The 20208-nt window shown below is 45.1% G+C and overlaps 1 protein-coding gene across 1 annotated transcript; it reads right to left on the minus strand.

Annotated features, from left to right (window-relative positions):
* Positions 1-23: 23 nt before the first annotated feature.
* traf3 (TNF receptor-associated factor 3) lies at positions 24-18082 on the minus strand. The gene is made up of 14 exons (XM_027274944.1): positions 17665-18082; positions 10112-10274; positions 9861-10026; positions 9612-9663; positions 9430-9534; positions 8280-8444; positions 7940-8020; positions 7768-7842; positions 7479-7571; positions 7258-7398; positions 6619-6796; positions 6158-6501; positions 5879-6070; positions 24-1110 (listed from the first exon to the last, which is right to left on the minus strand). Exons 2-14 carry the CDS (start codon positions 10269-10271, stop codon positions 1075-1077), a joined length of 1788 nt encoding a protein of 595 aa, XP_027130745.1. The 5' UTR covers positions 10272-10274; positions 17665-18082; the 3' UTR covers positions 24-1074.
* Positions 18083-20208: the final 2126 nt, after the last annotated feature.

Genomic DNA, 20208 nt, shown 5'->3' on the forward strand with positions numbered 1-20208 from the left:
GGCTTCTAGAAATAAAAACACGATTTTTGTTTTCATTCTATTTTTTTATTTTCACACGTTAACAAACATTCAAACTGTGCAAATGAATCAAATGAGTCAGATGAATTCTGTCCACGCTGAAAACTCAGAAGCCACAGAGGAACTCACTGGGAACATCTACTGGACTCTACTGGACTACTGTTCTCGAATCTGAACTGCCAATCATTGTGGTCATGTTTGAATCATCTCTTTTGAAACCTTTCCTCGGGAGGCCACTGGTTTATCTTTATTACCTGTCTCACTGATACCTGTATTACTGCTGTGTGTGGTCAGCACAGTAGCTGCTTCGGGTTGTGGTTCAGGTTCAAATTCTGGAACTCATTATAACATTACTCATTAAAACAGGTTTAACAGACGGGAACAGACGGTTCAGATACAAATGAGATGTTACTGAATGTTTCAACCCGGTAACAGGTAACTGACAGGTAACCGACAGGTGAAACAGGAACTGAATCGACTGACAGGACTCTTGTTATAAAAAAAAATAACCATTAATGTTAGATTAGTGTGATCACATGCTGTGTCCTGGGTCTGTACCTGGTCTCTCCTGCGTTACAATAGAAACGGGTTCTGGACCGGTTGTCTGAGATCCTCTGTGGCTGCAGTGGATTTCCCAGCATGCCTTGGTAAACAGGTAATAAACAGGAAGTAAAGCTTGATGCACGGCATCAGTAATGAGCAGCAACAATGTTCTCGCTGCGACGGCCACATTGGCTTTGAGTGATATCACCATGGTGATGTCATGGTAACACTGATCCATTCACACACGCACATACACACACACACACACACACACACACACACACATTTCTGTAGTCCATCAGCCAATCAGAAGAGCACCTGCCCTTCAGTCTCTATAAAGTTCACTCTGATTGGCTGCGTCCTGTCTGCCTGTTCTTCTCCTCTTCTGTCAGCATTGCTCTGTGATAGACGAGTATCCTCCATTGCCACTGATCCTTCCCATCATTCTTTGCTCTTCTGGGGCATGGACAGGTGAGCTGATCTGAGACCAGCGAGGTCAAAGGGGTCGCAATGTCACGGGTCAGGAAGGTCAGAGGTATCAACGGTAACCTGCCGATCAAACCAAACAACACAATGTTAGTGTAAGCTCACCTGTTAAGTTAGGAATAAGAAGAAGAGTGTGAACAACAAAACGAGGAGTAGGAACAACAACAAGGAGAAGAGTAGAAATAAGAAGAGTGGGGACAACAAGAAGAGTGGGAGCAACAAAAAAAGAAGAGTGTGAACAAGAAGAAGAGTGGTGACAACAACAAGAAGAGTAGAAACAACAAGAAGAAGAGTGTGAACAACGCACCCCCGTATAAATTATTTCTGTAGTGACATTTGTGGCCTCAGCAGCAGTTTACAAATTTATTTTTTGACAAATTTTTCTCTCACTCTCCACTCTATGATGTCACGCACTCTAGCCTCTCCATAGGATAACATTGGGGGTTTTTTTTTTTGCAGTGTCCGAAAATCTGAAAACCGTTCAATGAAACTCTCGTTTTGGTACCTCTTTGTGTATGTGCAACCAAAACTGCGGGAGGAGTAGCAAACCAAAAAAACGATACGAAGAAATAGCAGAATAAATAGAAAGAAAATTCTAAATAAATGTAGAGTGCGTCTAACTGTGGCCCTGCAGCAGCACAGAGACTTAAATAAAGTCAGTCATAGGCAGGCTTGAGGTTGCCGAGAGCTGAGAGACACAGAAAATCTCTAAAAGCCCCTCCAACTAGTGGACACTAATGCCAAACGGTAGGTGGTATCAAGAAGCCCAAATGACTGTGAGCGTCCTCATCTTCTCGACCAGTTCTGTGTCAAGTTTCAGAGCTAAATATTAAAAACTCTGACCTCGGTTTTGAGAAAGAACAGCTGGTCCCTGCTCCTTTTGGAAATTTCTCCTCTCCAATTTACATGGAAGTAGATGCGGAAGTGGGTGTGTGTTGCTGCCACATCTTTGTATCCCACACCCAAATTATATATCTGAAAAACGTACAGAATAATAATAACTAGAAAATTTCAAAAGAAATTTTGAGTGTGCGTGACTCTGGCCCCGTCACCCCCATACAATATTACTGACACAGCTCAGTAAATTCAGTACTAGAAAATTCCTGCAGAAATTTTGAGAGAGACAAGTGGACTGTTGCCGGGGGTCTGTATTCAAAAAGCACACCTCAAATAGTAATTTTTAACATGTTTATTTAGACACAGGAGCAGCTAGCGCTGATGCGCTAGCAGTTAGCATTAAAAAAATAACTAATTTTAAAATGGCCGCCACTGGGCTTCTGCCTGCTGGCCTGCCGGCCCTGATCTGCAGAGTTAGGTGCAGTTACTGCACCTGTTAGAATGTCAGTTGGGAATGCTGACAGAGAGAATGTCAGTTGGGAATGCTGACAGAGACAGAGAGAAAATGCTGAGATCAACCCTTGAACAGGAAGGATCTCTGGACAAACCGTATTTCCAATCATTGAACCGTCTTAACTTTGAGCATCCTGAGCCCTTCCTGAACGTCTACATAATTATTTTGTGTTGATAAAATGAAGAAATGTGACCTTTACAGCAATTCAAAGAAATGTTACTTATGCTTTCCGCCAGAAAATTTCCCGCCTTTTTAACATGGGAGTCTATAAGGCTGTCGATGGGTGTTGCTGCCACATCTTTGCGTCTCCCGCTAAAACTATAAGGCTGACAGCTTTAGCAGACGAATGTGAGTGAGACGACAAATTTTCCTACGTTTCTATGTATAAATCGTGTCTGTAAGTGGGGCATTTGAGGCCACGGCAGTCGAATACGTTTTAATTTTTCACTGATCGTTCGCTCTCCTCTCTACTCTAGCGAGGACATCACTCACTCTAGCTCTCGAAAGTTCTCGCAATACACACCCATTCATTTTTTGGCGTCGTTTTTGGCGATTTTTGGCAAAACCGTTTGCCAAAACTCTTAGAAAAATCATAGCACACCATTCCTGGCCGAGCCGGTGGTTTTGATACCCGTTTTGTCTCGTCTCGTCTCGTCTTGTCTTCTACCGCTTATCCGTTTAAGTCGGGTCGCGGGGGCAGCAGTTTCAGCAGGGAGGCCCAGACTTCTCTCTCCCCGGCCACTTCATCCAGCTCTCCCAGGGGGACCCCAAGGCGTTCCCAGGCCAGCCGAGAGACATAGTCCCTCCAGCATGTCCTGGGTCTTCCCCGGGGCCGCCTCCCGGAGGGACGTGCCCGGTACATCTCACCAGGGAGACGTCCAGGAGGCATCCTCACGAGATGCCCGAGCCACCTTAACTGGTTGCTCTCGATGCGGAGGAGCAGCGGTTCTACTCTGAGCTCCTTGCGGATGGCCGAGCTTCTCACCCTATCTCTAAGGGAGAGCCCAGCCACCCTGCGAAGGAAGTTCATTTCGGCCGCTTGTATTCGCGTTCTCATTCTTTCGGTCACTACCCAAAGCTCGTGACCATAGGTGAGGGTAGGAACGTAGATTGACTGGTAAATTGAGAGCTTCGCCTTTCGGCTCAGCTCCTTCTTCACCACGACGGACCGGTGCAGAGTCCGCATCACTGCAGAGAGAGAGCTGAAGGTCACGCTCCGATGAAGCCAACAGGACCCAATCCTGAGGCCACCAAACCGCAGCCCCTCAACGCCCTGGCTGCGCCTAGAAATTTTGTCCATAAAGGTTATGAACAGAACCGGTGACAATGCCTTCTCCAGATCCACAAAGCACATGTAGACTGGTTGGGCGAACTCTCATGCACCCTCCAGGACCACGCTAAGGGTATAAAGCTGGTCCACAGTTCCACGACCAGGACGAAAACCACACTGCTCCTCCTGGATCCGAGGTTCGACAATCTTGCGGACCCTCCTCTCCAGGACCCCACGAAAAGACCTTCCCGGGGAGGCTGAGGAGTGTGATCCCCCTATAGTTGGAGCACACCCTCTGGTCCTCCTTTTTGAGGAGAGGAACCACCACCCCGGTCTGCCAATCCAGAGGCACTGCCCCCGATGTCCACGCGATGTTGCAGAGACGTGTCAACCAAGACAGCCCCACAACATCCAGAGCCTTGAGGAACTCCGGGCGGACCTCATCCACCCCCGGGGCCTTGCCACCGAGGAGCTTTTTGACTACCTCAGCGACCTCAGCCCCAATTGTTTTTTTCATACAAATTTCCACAGATGCATCAGGCATTTCAGTAGAGGGCATCCACACTGCACTTTCCGCAGGAAATGCAAAAAGAGCACACTATGTACTATTCACCATACTTATTTTTATTTTATTATTACTATTCAGCATACCGTATTTTCACGACCATAAGGCGCATAAAAACGTCTTATATTTTTTTCAAAATGTGTGGCGCGCCCTATAGTGCGCCCTATGCAGCGCCGGTCCTGGCCCCCCTCTGCCTTGTCAACACCCCGCTCCCGGGGCGCCCGCTCCGCTAACTTAATGAGCGGTATCGAAAATTATCGATGTTTTTTGCTTTTTCGGGCGTTCGTGCGCCCCCCACGGAGACTGCGCCCTGGGCGGCCGCCCACATTGCCCATAGCTAGGACCGGCCCTGGCCCTATGTGTGTATGTGTGTGTACGATGGAGACCACAGTTTCACAAAGAGTAGAAGGCAGCGCCGGGCAAGTTACGCCACAGTTTGCGGATGGATTGTAGATGCGTGGGTTAACGTGTCTACTACGCAAAAGCCGGCATCATTTCTGAGGGGCCGCACGGCACGGAAAGTGACTCTGACAGCGAAGAAAGTGGAACTGGCATATTTGATTTAGCGCAGCTGTTTAACTCAGAAACGGAGGATGAGGAGTTCGATGGGTTTGATTAATGACAATTACCGGTAATGTGCTAATGTGTGCTGTGGTAATGTGCTTAAAAAATGTTAATACTTTGTAATAAAGACTTAAATAAAGCACAATCAAACTCAGTTTTGCTCCCGCTCTATTTTTGAATACGCACACTTGTATGCTTGTGTGTGTGTTGTTGTAAGGCAGTGCGCCATATGTGTGTGTAGAGTGTGCCTTCGTATGGTGCGCCGTATGGTCGTGAAAATACGGTACATTCTTTTTTCTTCTTATTGAGTGTGCCTGAAAGCGCACACTATAGAGTTTTTGTTGCACATACACAACACAGCGACAAAGTGGTGTGTGTGCGCTTTCAGGCACACTCAATAAGCGCGGTGAATACCAGGGACTAGCTGGTGTTTTGGAGCTCAAAACAGTAAGGCTGACAGCTTCAGTAGTGGTATCAGTGCGTAGGTAGCGAATTTTCCTACGTTTTGAGTGGTAAATTGTCTGTAGCATGAAATTTGTGGCCATGAGAGACGTTTCTGTTTTATTTTTTCACAGAGTCTGCTTCTTCACTCTAGCGCAGATGTCATTCACTATAGCAGGCGTGATACACACTCATTATAAATGCAAATTTCGAGTAAAAACCTACTCAACTTTAAGCTTTGATATTTTCAAAATGGTAAAACATTTTTTAAAATTCAGGTCAAGTTGAATAGTTTAAGATCTTGTGTACAATTTGCAGTTTAAATGAAGTCTGTAGTGGAAGGTATGCAGTAGCAGTTGTAGTTTAAAGTGTAGTGGGCCTGTAGAGAGATTTCCAATGCATTTTAATGGGGAAAAAATTTGTAGAAAAAGTGGAATAATTTGTATTAATTTATATTAATATTAGAGATTTGTAAAGTAGTCCCCATCATGTCCTGAATGAGCTACATCTGGTGATGGTGTTGTTTATTTTTGTAGGACAGGATTTGTGGGAGTAGGTGCCAAAAAGACGTACAAAGATGGCGCGTAGAAGAACAAAAGTCATACAAGAAGAAGAGCAGCAAGTTGTTTCGTGCCTTCACCTTAATGAAGATGGTGTCATCTTTGATGTAGCTGCCGGTTTCCAGGACGCTTTGGGACACAAAGAGAGGACAGCCGGAGGCTATGTTCATCTCGGCTGCAGGACGCCTGAAGCTGCTGCTGTTTGGATCAGGCTTAAAGGCATCGCCTAAGTGTTTCCTTGACGGACCCTGGTCCATTAGCATCAGAGTCACCTAACAGACAGACAGGGAGACAGAGTTAGGTTTAAGCATTGCAGCCCCCCTTCATCAATAGGTAACCAGGCAGTAACCAGTCAGTACCTTCTGTTTGAAGGGCCAGGGCAGCAGGGCGTCATACTCGCCCCTCATCACTACGAAGAACAGTGACAGATGTGTCCCCTTGCCCATGCCATCCCCATTCAGGTAGACGCGGGCACACATCTTGTATCCAAAGTAACCCGTGTAAAATGGCTGCGAGTACAGCGACAGTGTCTTTGCCGCCACTGCTTCCTGTTTCCGTCTCTTGTAGTCACGAATCTTCCAGATCAGAGTCCCGTTGTAGCTTGCCGTCTCCAGCACCTGGAAACGCAGGTCCATGTCGGCCAGTCGGATGTCATGGACACTCAGCATGTCATCATGTCGACTCAACTGAGTCTCCAGGGATGCTATAGAGAAGTTGAAATTAATTAATGAGATACTGATTGACAGTGTAAGTACCCAGACTTCTACAACTAGTCCCTAGAACCAGAACGTGATATCCTGTCCTCTGTGTGTGTTCTGACCTAGAGTGTGTGTTGTGGATCCAGTCCCGCTGCGTCCCCCTTGTTCCAGAGCATTCAGTCTTGTCCGGACGTTCTCCAGTGTCCCTCTCAGGTTCTCCACCTCGTCTCTGAGCACACGGAGAGAACGAAGCTCCAGCTCCACCTCCAGGAGCTTCTCTGAGTGAGAGCTCATGAGTTTCTATAGAAAGATAGATGATTGTCTGTCCAGGTTTAAGGTCATATGGTCTATATCATGTACTACATACAGTACTGCATCACTGCACACCTTTACTTTGTATCTGTAAAAACTGAGTCAGGTTCCGTCTTGGACAACAAATAAAGCTCTTTGTCAACTACAACTTTTTTGACGAACCTCGACCCATCTCGATCCACCTCGACCCACCACAACCCACCACAATCTATGGTCTACCATGACCCATCATGGTCCACCATGGTCTAGGTTCTGCCTGTTAAAGGTTTTTCTTGCTCATGGTGAATTGTTAAGTCTGTAAATATTATAGTCGGCATAGAGCTGCTCAGTGTGGACAGAGTCAAGAGAGAACTGCTGTCAGGACTGATTCTGCCTCAATAGAGATAAAACAAAAAAGAAATGTAACATATTTATACACGTCTACCATGTTTGTCTTATGAATGTTCTACCTGCATGGTGGCCATTTTCTGCTCCATCTGTCGGTTCTTCTCTCTCAGCTCGTCGTTCTGGTTCTCCAGTTCGGACAAACGACTGCTGAGAGCAGGAAGCACCTTACACCTCTCTAATAGCTCACCTTTAACATCCTCCACCTGGAAAACAGACATCGCTCAGGTAAATTTAGACACTGAACCTGTCCCCGTGCTCACCTCAGGCTGGTTGCTATGGTTACCTTGCCCTCTAATGTGGAGCTTCTGTTCGCCATCATTCTCAGGTGTTCAGCTGCAAAGGTGGACTCATGCTGCCTCATGTCCTGATTTAAACTCTGAAACACGAAGAAAATGTAAGAGTACACGCAGTACATGCAGTACACACAGTACACAATATGCACGGTACACACAATATATACAGTACATAGTATACAGTATACACAGTATACAGTACACGGTAAACACAGTACACAATATACACAGTACATACAGTACACAGCACATTGTGGTACATGAAGAACAGGGAGTTACCTTGAAGGTGCAGCCGTAGCGGTGGAACTGGCAGCTCACCTGAGCTTTGGGACAGTCGTGCTGATGATTGGACAACTGAAATACAAAACCGGCCAATCAGTATTATCAGTACTACTGCTGTCACACAGAGCTTTCTTCTGATTGGACGGCGGAAGATAAGCTGGATCAATACCTCACTCCGGGGCAGAGAGGAGAAGGAGCAGTGGTTTGGACACGAGACCGGGAATGCTGGACACACCGTCTCTTTGTGTTTCTGAAGACAGACAAACAGACAAGCAGACAGGCAGACAGACAGGCAGACAGACAGACAGACAGACAGACAGGCAGACAGACAGACAGACAGGCAGACAGGCAGGCAGACAGACAGACAGACAGACAGACAGACAGGCAGGCAGGCAGGCAGGCAGACAGACAGACAGACAGGCATCATTAGTCATGTATTAGGCCTCCATAAAGCATCATTAATCAGAGAAATAAAGTAATTTCCTGAGCAGGTAACCCCGCCCCCTCACCTGAAGGTCGGTCAGAGGCATCTTGGTCATGCAGAACTCGCAGCTGGTCTCTCTGTGTTTGCACTTCCAGCTCAGGTGGTCCGGGATCTCCTTCCTCATCATTCGCTCTTTGCATTTACCCAACGGACACGGCACCTCAAAGAACGGACACACGTTCAGGTGGTCCTACAGACAGACAGACAGGAGAGACAGACAGACAGGAGAGACAGACAGGGAGACAGGCAGACAGGGAGAGACAGGGAGACAGACAGGGAGACAGACAGACAGACAGACAGACAGACAGACAGACAGACAGACAGACAGACAGACAGGGAGACAGACAGACAGACAGACAGGGAGAGTTCGGGAGACAGACAGACAGGAGAGACAGACAGGGAGACAGACAGACCGACAGGGAGACAGGCAGACAGGGAGAGACAGGGAGACAGACAGACAGGGAGACAGACAGACAGGAGAGACAGACAGGGAGAGACAGGGAGACAGGGAGACAGACAGACAGGGAGACAGGCAGACAGGGAGAGACAGACAGACAGACAGGGAGACAGGGAGACAGACAGACAGAGAGAGAGACAGACAGGGAGAGACAGGGAGACAGACAGACAGAGAGAGAGACAGACAGACAGACAGACAGACAGACAGGGAGCGACAGGGAGACAGACAGATAGATAGAGAGAGACAGACAGACAGACAGACAGGGAGAGAGAGAGACAGACAGACAGGGAGAGACAGGGAGACAGACAGACAGACAGGGAGAGACAGGGAGACAGACAGGGAGAGAGAGAGACAGACAGACAGACAGACAGACAGACAGGGAGACAGACAGGGAGAGAGAGAGAGACACAGACAGACAGACAGACAGACAGACAGGAAGAGACAGGGAGACAGACAGACAGGGAGACAGACAGACAGGGAGAGACAGGGAGACAGACAGACAGGTGACATAATGAAGTAAGTCTCCATAAAACAGGAAGTAGAGTTCTGTTCACTTCCTCTTTTCACGCGTTTCCTATAGAAACGGTCAGATAAGGCGGGACTTGACGTGGACATTGATTGGTGTTTACATGATTGATCAGCATTCATACAGGACACTCTACAGCCAATCAGAGAGCAGGATTCTGTGATGACAGGTATGAACGTTTGTTTTCCTCACAGGTATCTGCTGCAGGCTCATCTGCTCCTGGCAGCCGTTAGCTTCGCTGCGACAGTAAACCTTCAGCGCCATGATCTCCCGATGGCAGCAAACGTCTCTGAAGATCTGTAACACACACAGCTTCAGGAGCTGACCAATGACAGCCAATCACAACAACCTCTATGATGTCACTTCCTGCTCACCTTGTCTTTAAATAGAGGCTCCATGTCAGCTGGACATACCGGGTTTGGATGACTGCCAGAGGAGAAAAGACAGAAGGTTAACAGGTGAACCTGTCACATGACCTCACGGCAGGAACCTGTCACTGATCCTGTAAGATGACAGGTGAAAGCACTTCCTGTCCACTTGTGTCTCACCTGAGGATGTGTACCTGTGTCTCACCTGAGGATGTGTACCTGTGTCTCACCTGAGGATGTGTACCTGTGTCTCACCTGAGGATTTCGTTGATGCAGCTCTGACAGAAGCGGTGTCCACACTCGGTCTGTCGTGGCTGACACAGGACCAGCCTGCAGGCCTCGCAGCAGTATTTGGCCTCTGGCGTTTCTACGAAGTGATCTCTGAATCCTCCGTGAAGAGGCTGGAAACCTGCAGGCACACCTGAACGCAGAGACACACCTGTTCAACCTGACGGCCAATCACAGTGCACAAGCTCAGACCAGCTGGTGCTGTGGGAAGTGTTTACCTTGTGATGCGGTGAAGTCGCTGGGAGGCCAGGGATTGGCTGGGCGGTGAGAGGGCGGTGTGATGGGTGGAGCCACTGAGAGGGGCGTGGCCAGGGAGGGCGCCACCTGCTGGAGGGGAATCTGCACCTCCCTCCCGTCAGCACTCCTCCCCGCTGACATGACCTGAGCACAGGTAACGAGTTAACAGTTAAACACACTCTGCACATTCTCAGTGGAGGCCAGCAGAGGGGCGTGGCCTGATTTAATGAGGAGTCAATTCATTAAAAAGAATTAATTAAAAAACATTTTTTTTAAATTAACCCTAACCCTATTTATGTTTAAAAAAACATAAATAGACGTGACCTTTGACCTTCACCATGACAGCACAATCAGCTGTTACACACACACACAATAGAAATTTCACTTCCTGTCATAGCTCAGCTGTGGGGATGTTAGGGGCTTTTCCACACACACACACACACACACACACACACACACACACACACACACACACACACACACACACACACTACACAGAGTCCACCTGTATGGTGACATCATCAGTGTGGTCACATGATTCAACAGCAGAAACAGAAACTAACAGCAGCAGAGGGGTTTTCCAAACCAGAGGACGCTGTCTGTTTCTGCTCACCTGTCTGTCTGTTTCTGCTCACCTGTCTGTCACTTGACACACTCTGACACACTTGCACTGACCCAAATCCTCCCACACCTGGTTGTTGCCTCAGTGACCACTGAAGCTGCTGACTGGACGAACCAAGCCCTGACAGGCCTCCTTCTTCAGCGTGATGCCTCCTTCTTCAGCCTGATGCCTCCTTCTTCAGCGTGATGCCTCCTTCTTCAGCGTGATGCCTCCTTCTTCAGGCATGATTGCCTCTCTTCAGAGTGATGGGCCTCCTTCTTCAGCCTGATGCTCCTTCTTCAGCCTGAGGCCTCCTTCTTCAGCGTGATGCCTCCTTCTTCAGCCTGATGCCTCCTTCTTCAGCGTGATGCCTCCTTCTTCAGCGTGATGCCTCCTTCTTCAGCGTGATGCCTCCTTCTTCAGTGATGCTCCTTCTTCAGCGTGATGCCTCCTTCTTCAGCGTGATGCCTCCTTCTTCAGCCTGATGCCTCCTTCTTCAGCGTGATGCCTCCTTCTTCAGCGTGATGCCTCCTTCTTCAGCGTGATGCCTCCTTCTTCAGCCTGATGCCTCCTTCTTCAGCCTGATGCCTCCTTCTCAGCGGATGCCTCCTTCTTCAGCTGAGCCTCCTTCTTCAGCCTGATGCCTCCCTTCTTCAGCGTGATGCCTCCTTCTTCAGCGTGATGCCTCCTTCTCAGCCGGATGCCTCCTTCTTCAAGCCTGAGCCTCCTTCTTTCAGCCTGATGCCTCCTTCTTCAGCGTGATGCCTCCTTCTTCAACGTGATGCCTCCTTCTTCAACGTGATGCCTCCTTCTTCGGCGTGATGCCTCCTTCTTCGGCGTGATGCCTCCTTCTTCAACGTGATGCCTCCTTCTTCAACGTGATGCCTCCTTCTTAAGCGTGATGCCTCCTTCTTCAGCCTGATGCCTCCTTCTAGCGTGATGCCTCTTCTTCAGCTGATGCTCTTCTTCCGTGATGCTCCTTTTCAGCGTGATGCCTCCTTCTTCAGCGTGATGCCTCCTTCTTCAGCGTGATGCCTCCTTCTTCAGCGTGATGCCTCCTTCTTCAGCGTGATGCCTCCTTCTTCAGCGTGATGCCTCCTTCTTCAGTGTGATGCCTCCTTCTTCGTGATGCCTCCTTTTTCAGTGTGATGCCTCCTTCTTCAGCCTGATGCCTCCTTCTTCGTGATGCCTCCTTTTTCAGTGTGATGCCTCCTTCTTCAACGTGATGCCTCCTTCTTCAGCGTGATGCCTCCTTCTTCAGCGTGATGCCTCCTTCTTCAGTGTGATGCCTCCTTCTTCAGCGTGATGCCTCCTTCATGACCACATCTCCCACCAGCCACCTCAACAATGGAGGATTTGAAGAGGTCACTCGAGGTCCCCACCATCTGATCCAGCTCTCCGCTCTCTGAGGTTCTGGTTCTGCTTGAACATGGTGTTTGTTATGGCCAGTCCATGACTGGAGCAGGTCCCAGATCAGGCAGGACGTTCCTCCAGGTTTCTCCATCATCACAGCTCCACAGATGAACCCCTCAGGACGGCACCCAGACACCCGATGACGACTGGATACTCAGTTTGGCCATGACACACAGTCAATAGACTTCCCCACAGAGACTGTCCGTCACACGGAGGCGACCATCTCATTATCTGGGGTGAACTCCAACACAGCGGCACTGAGCCAGAGGCACAATCCCTCTCCAGGACTTTGGGTCCAGATCGGTGCTATGCATAGACATGAGCCTGGTTTAACGTCTTAACAGTTTAACTTCTTAGCATTCTAACTTCTTAACGTTCTAACTTCTTAACATGTTGATGGTCAGGCACCATCTTATCTAAAAGAGCTCATAGTACCTTACTACCCCTCTAGAACACTGCGCTCTCAGGACGCTGGGTTCCTTGTGTTCCTTGTGTCCTTGTGGTTCCTATAGTCTCCAAAGTAGATTGGGAGCCAGAGCTTTCAGCTATCAGGCTCCTCTTCTGTGGAACAAACTACCATTCTGGGTTCAGGAGGCAGACACGGTCAACACCTTTAAGAGTAGACTGAAGACTTTCCTCTTTGATAGAGCTTATAGTTAGTGCTGGCTCAGGTCATCCCTTAGTGATGCTGCCATAGGATTAGACTGCAGGGGAACTCCCCCTCCATCTCAGGGTTATTCCTAGTCAGGCACGGTATTGGTTGAAGATGCAGTCACATCTCCCTTTACTGAAAACTCTCTCTCTCTGTCCCTCTCTCTCTCTGTCTGTCTCTCTCTCTCTCCATCTGTAAAATTCAGTCTCATTAATCTGTCACTAACTAAACTTCTTCCCTGGAGTTTCTGTCTCTGTCGTCCAGCAGGTTCTCGTGGATCGTGGCTGCTGCTGTGGTCCTGCATGACGTCCACTACACATATTACTACTGTCATTATTGCTGCCATATCTCCATTACAGTTTATAGTTAGTTGATGATTTGCTGCTGCTGAGCATCTGTGTCTCTCTATCTCTATCACAGGTTCCACTGCTACTGTGATCATTTTATCAGTCATTGTAATTCATTGTCATTTTATCATCATTGTAATTCATTGTCATTTTATCATCATTGAATTCATTGTCAGTTATCAGTCATTGTGATTCATTGTCATTTTATCAGTCATTGTAATTCATTGTCATTTTATCAGTCATTGTAATTCATTGTCATTTTATCAGTCATTGTAATTGTATTGTAATGTTTGTGTTGATATGTCCTGTACACATGACATCTACACGTCTGCACGTCTTTGAACAGTCATCAAACAGTCTTTAAACAGTCTTTATACTGTTTGTAATACAGTCTTTAAACAGTCTTCAAACAGTCTTTAAACTGTTTGTAATACAGTCTTTAAACAGTCTTTAAACAGTCTTTAAACTGTTTGTAATACAGTCTTTAAACAGTCTTTATACTGTTTGTAATACAGTCTTTAAACAGTCTTTATACTGTTTGTAATAGTCTTTAAACAGTCGTTATACTGTTTGTAATACAGTCTTTAAACAGTCTTTATACTGTTTGTAATACAGTCTTTAAACAGTCTTTATACTGTTTGTAATACAGTCTTTAAACAGTCTTTATACTGTTTGTAATACAGTCTTTAAACAGTCTTTAAACAGTCTTTATACTGTTTGTAATACAGTCTTTAAACAGTCTTTAAACTGTCTTTATACTGTTTGTAATACAGTCTTTAAACAGTCTTTATACTGTTTGTAATACAGTCTTTAAACAGTCTTTAAACAGTCTTTATACCGTTTGTAATACAGTCTTCGAATAGTCTTTAAACAGTCTTTATACCGTTTGTAATACAGTCTTCGAATAGTCTTTAAACAGTCTTTATACTGTTTGTAATACAGTCTTTAAACAGTCTTCAAACAGTCTTTATACTGTTTGTAATACAGTCTTTAAACAGTCTTTATACTATTGTAATACAGTCTTCGAATAGTCTTAAACATACTTTAACATGTTGAACATCTTACGTCTTTAACTGTTTGTAATACAGTCTTTAAACGTCTTTATACTGTTTGTAATACAGTCTTTAAACAGTCCTTTATACTGTTTGTAATACAGTCTTCGAATAGTCTTCAAACAGTCTTTAAACTGTTTGTAATACAGTCTTTGAATAGTCTTCAGTCTTTAAACTGTTTGTAATACAGTCTTTAAACAGTCTTTAAACTGTTTGTAATACAGTCTTTAAACAGTCTTTAAACTGTTTGTAATACAGTCTTTAAACAGTCTTTATACTGTTTGTAATAAGTCTCGAATCTCTGTCAAACAGTCCTTTAAACTGTTTGTATAACAGTCTTAAACTGTTTGTAATACAGTCTTTAAACAGTCTTATCTGTTTGTAATACAGTCTTCGAATAGTCTTCAAACAGTCTTTAAACTGTTTGTAATACAGTCTTAAACAGTCTTTATACTTTTTTGTAATACAGTCTTTGAATAACTTCAAACAGTCTTTAAAACTGTTTGTAATACAGTTTTAAACAGTCTTTATACTGTTTGTAATACAGTCTTTAAACATTCTTTATACTTTTTGTAATACAGTCTTCAATAGTCTCAAACAGTCTTTAAACTGTTTGTAATACAGTCTTAAACAGTCTTTATACTGTTTGTAATACAGTCTTTGAATAGTCTTCAAACGTCTTTAAACTGTTTGTAATACAGTCTTTAAACAGTCTTTAAACTGTTGTAATACAGTCTTTAAAACAGTCTTTATACGTTTGTTATACAGCCTTCGAATAGTCTTCAAACAGTCTTTAAACTGTTTGTAATACAGTCTTTAAACTGTTTGTAATACAGTCTTTAAACGTCTTTATACGGTTTGTAATACAGTCTCGAATAGTCTTCAACAGTCTTTAAACGTTGTAATACAGTCTTTAAACTCTTATACTTTTTGTAATACAGTCTTTGAATAATCTTCAAACAGTCTTTAAACTGTTTGTAATACAGTCTTTAAACAGTCTTTATACTGTTTGTAATACAGTCTAACAGTCTTTATACTTTTGTATACAGTCTTCAAATAGTCTTCAAACAGTCTTTAAACTGTTTGTAATACAGTTCTTTAAACAGTCTTTATACTGTTTGTAATACAGTCTTTGAATAGTCTTCAAACAGTCTTAAACTGTTTGTAATACAGTATTTAACAGTGCTTATACTGTTTTGTAATACAGTCTTTAAACAGTCGTTATACTTTTGTAATACAGTCTTTGAATAGTTTCAGACAGACTTTAAACTGTTTGTAATACAGTCTTAAACAGTCTTTATACTTTTGTAATACAGTCTTTGAATAGTCTTCAAACAGTCTTTAAACTGTCTGTATACAGTCTTCAAACAGTCTTTAAACAGTCTTTATACTGTTTGTAATACGTCTAAACAGTCTTCAAACAGTCTTTAAACTGTTTTGAATACCAGTCTTAAAACAGTCTTAAACAACGTCCTTTATACTGTTGTAGATACAGTCTTAAACAGTCTTTAAACTGTTTGTAATACAGTCTGTTAAACAGTCTTTATACTGTTGTAATACAGTCTTTAAACAGTCTTTAAACTGTTTGTAATACAGTCTTTAAACAGTCTTTATACTGTTTGTAATACAGTCTTTAAACAGTCTTTAAACAGTCTTTAAACTGTTTGTAATACAGTCTTTAAACAGTCTTTATACTGTTTGTAATACAGTCTTTAAACAGTCTTCAAACAGTCTTTATACTGTTTGTAATACAGTCTTTAAACAGTCTTTATACTATTTGTAATACAGTCTTCGAATAGTCTTTAAACAGTCTTTACACTGTTTGTAATACAGTCTTTAAACAGTCTTTATACTGTTTGTAATACAGTCTTCGAATAGTCTTCAAACAGTCTTTAAACTGTTTGTAATACAGTCTTTAAACTGTTTGTAATACAGTCTTTAAACAGTCTTTATACTGTTTGTAATACAGTCTTCGAATAGTCTTCAAACAGTCTTTAAACTGTTTGTAATACAGTCTTTAAACAGTCTTTATACTTTTTTGTAATACAGTCTTTGAATAATCTTCAAACAGTCTTTAAACTGTTTGTAATACAGTCTTTAAACAGTCTTTATACTGTTTGTAATACAGTCTTCAAATAGTCTTCAAACAGTCTTTAAACTGTTTGTAATACAGTATTTAAACAGTCTTTATACTGTTTGTAATACAGTCTTTAAACAGTCGTTATACTTTTTGTAATACAGTCTTTGAATAGTCTTCAGACAGACTTTAAACTGTTTGTAATACAGTCTTTAAACAGTCTTTATACTTTTTGTAATACAGTCTTTGAATAGTCTTCAAACAGTCTTTAAACTGTCTGTAATACAGTCTTCAAACAGTCTTTAAACAGTCTTTATACTGTTTGTAATACAGTCTTTAAACAGTCTTTAAACTGTTTGTAATACAGTCTTTACTATAGTTATTGATTATAAAATAAAAAATGGTTCAAAACAGATTCAGAAAAATAAAAATAGAATCTCCTTTTTAACTCAACAATTCCACCTTAAATATGGAGTTTAAGGTGGAATTTTCTTTCTGAGTTTGATCATCATGTGATCATCAGGTATTGATCATGTAATCATGTATTGATCATGTATTGATTATGTAATCATGTACTGATCATGTACTGATCATGTAATCATCATGTATTGATCATGTGATCATCATGTATTGATCATGTAATCATGTGATCATCATGTATTGATCATGTAATCATGTATTGATCATGTAATCATCATGTATTAATCATGTAATCATGCATTGATCATGTAATCGTGTATTGGTTATGTGATCATCATGTATTGATCATGTAATAATCATGTATTGATCATGTAATCATCATGTATTGATCATGTAATCATGTATTGATCATGTAATCATCATGTATTGATCATGTAATCATGTATTGATCATGTAATAATTATGTATTGATCATGTAATCATCATGTATTGATCATGTAATCATGTATTGATCATGTAATCATGTATTGATCATGTAATCATTATGCATTGATCATGTGATCATGTGTTGCTCATGTAATCATCATGTGTTGCTCATGTGATCATCATGTATTGATCATGTAATCATGTATTGATCATGTAATCATGTATTGATCACTGTGTTAGCCTTTGTTAGTCTGTTAGCTTCTTGTTCAATAAAGATCATTTAAACACACACACAGACACACACACACACACACACACACACACACACACAGACACACACACAGACACAGACACACACACACACACACACACACACACACACACACACACACACACAGCTAGCTGTAGCATCTGTTGTAGAGAGCTAACACACACAGCTAACATGTTCTCGGCTTCGAGCAGCTTCTGTCAGGTTCTACTGAGGTTCTACTGAGGTTCTACTGAGGTTCTACTGCGGTTCTACTGCGGTTCGACAGTGTGACTCACATGAATCTCCTCCGCAGGCCACAGCTCAGCTCAGCTCAGCCCAGCAGCTCCTCGGGTCGGCGGACTCTGCGGATTCAAACCGTCAACCTGCCGCTGCCGCTGCCTCCGAGCTTCCGGGCCTCAGGCGAACTCCTCATGGTCCGGGTTCAGGGTGTAGCGGGCTTTCTGTGGTTCTGTCCTGTGTGTACGAGAGAAGTCACTGGGATCCAGTTCAGAGATCCAGCGGGGAGGACTGGGCTGATCACACTGGAAACCCCCTCCGCTGCTTCCGCCCAGGAAATCCCCCAGCTGCCCGGAGACCGAGCCGGCCAGCGGAGGAGACAGAGCCGGCCACCGAGGGGCGCTGTTTCCCGGAGACTGAGCCGGCCAGCGGAGGAGACAGAGCCGGCCAACGAGGGGCGCTGTTTCCCGGAGTCGATAATATGATATAATGCCTGATGAATGATATAAACCTCCTGCTCTAACAACAGAGCAGGTTCAGCTCCGCTGGAAAAAGGACGCTACAGGAAGTCCCTCTGTGTGATGACTCCCTCTGTGTGATGGCTCCATGATTCCCTCTGTGTGATGGCTCCCTCTGTGTGATGACTCCATGACTCCCTCTGTGTGATGGCCCCCTCTGTGTGATGACTCCATGACTCCCTCTGTGTGATGGCTCCATGACTCCCTCTGTGTGATGGCTCCCTCTGTGTGATGACTCCCTCTGTGTGATGACTCCCTCTGTGTGATGGCTCCATGACTCCCTCTGTGTGATGACTCCCTCTGTGTGATGACTCCCTCTGTGTGATGACTCCATGACTCCCTCTGTGTGATGACTCCCTCTGTGTGATGACTCCCTCTGTGTGATGACTCCCTCTGTGTGATGGCTCCATGACTCCCTCTGTGTGATGACTCCCTCTGTGTGATGACTCCATGACTCCCTCTGTGTGATGACTCCCTCTGTGTGATGACTCCATGACTCCCTCTGTGTGATGACTCCCTCTGTGTGATGACTCCATGACTCCCTCTGTGTGATGACTCCCTCTGTGTGATGACTCCCTCTGTGTGATGACTCCCTCTGTGTGATGGCTCCATGACTCCCTCTGTGTGATGACTCCCTCTGTGTGATGACTCCCTCTGTGTGATGGCTCCATGACTCCCTCTGTGTGATGACTCCCTCTGTGTGATGACTCCATGACTCCCTCTGTGTGATGACTCCCTCTGTGTGATGGCTCCCTCTGTGTGATGACTCCCTCTGTGTGATGGCTCCATGACTCCCTCTGTGTGATGACTCCCTCTGTGTGATGACTCCATGACTCCCTCTGTGTGATGACTCCCTCTGTGTGATGACTCCCTCTGTGTGATGACTCCATGACTCCCTCTGTGTGATGACTCCCTCTGTGTGATGACTCCCTCTGTGTGATGACTCCCTCTGTGTGATGGCTCCATGACTCCCTCTGTGTGATGACTCCCTCTGTGTGATGACTCCATGACTCCCTCTGTGTGATGACTCCCTCTGTGTGATGACTCCATGACTCCCTCTGTGTGATGACTCCCTCTGTGTGATGACTCCCTCTGTGTGATGACTCCCTCTGTGTGATGGCTCCATGACTCCCTCTGTGTGATGACTCCCTCTGTGTGATGACTCCATGACTCCCTCTGTGTGATGACTCCCTCTGTGTGATGACTCCATGACTCCCTCTGTGTGATGACTCCCTCTGTGTGATGACTCCCTCTGTGTGATGACTCCCTCTGTGTGATGGCTCCATGACTCCCTCTGTGTGATGACTCCCTCTGTGTGATGACTCCATGACTCCCTCTGTGTGATGACTCCCTCTGTGTGATGACTCCATGACTCCCTCTGTGTGATGACTCCCTCTGTGTGATGGCTCCATGACTCCCTCTGTGTGATGACTCCCTCTGTGTGATGGCTCCCTCTGTGTGATGACTCCCTCTGTGTGATGGCTCCATGACTCCCTCTGTGTGATGACTCCCTCTGTGTGATGACTCCCTCTGTGTGATGGCTCCATGACTCCCTCTGTGTGATGACTCCCTCTGTGTGATGACTCCCTCTGTGTGATGGCTCCATGACTCCCTCTGTGTGATGACTCCCTCTGTGTGATGACTCCATGACTCCCTCTGTGTGATGACTCCCTCTGTGTGATGACTCCCTCTGTGTGATGACTCCATGACTCCCTCTGTGTGATGACTCCCTCTGTGTGATGACTCCCTCTGTGTGATGACTCCATGACTCCCTCTGTGTGATGACTCCCTCTGTGTGATGACTCCCTCTGTGTGATGACTCCCTCTGTGTGATGGCTCCATGACTCCCTCTGTGTGATGACTCCCTCTGTGTGATGACTCCCTCTGTGTGATGGCTCCCTCTGTGTGATGACTCCCTCTGTGTGATGGCTCCATGACTCCCTCTATGTGATGACTCCCTCTGTGTGATGACTCCATGACTCCCTCTGTGTGATGGCTCCCTCTGTGTGATGACTCCATGACTCCCTCTGTGTGATGGCTCCACGACTCCCTCTGTGTGATGACTACCTCTGTGTGATGACTCCC

This window comes from Larimichthys crocea, chromosome XXIV (genome assembly GCF_000972845.2).
Source record: "Larimichthys crocea isolate SSNF chromosome XXIV, L_crocea_2.0, whole genome shotgun sequence".
Taxonomy (NCBI): domain Eukaryota; kingdom Metazoa; phylum Chordata; class Actinopteri; family Sciaenidae; genus Larimichthys; species Larimichthys crocea.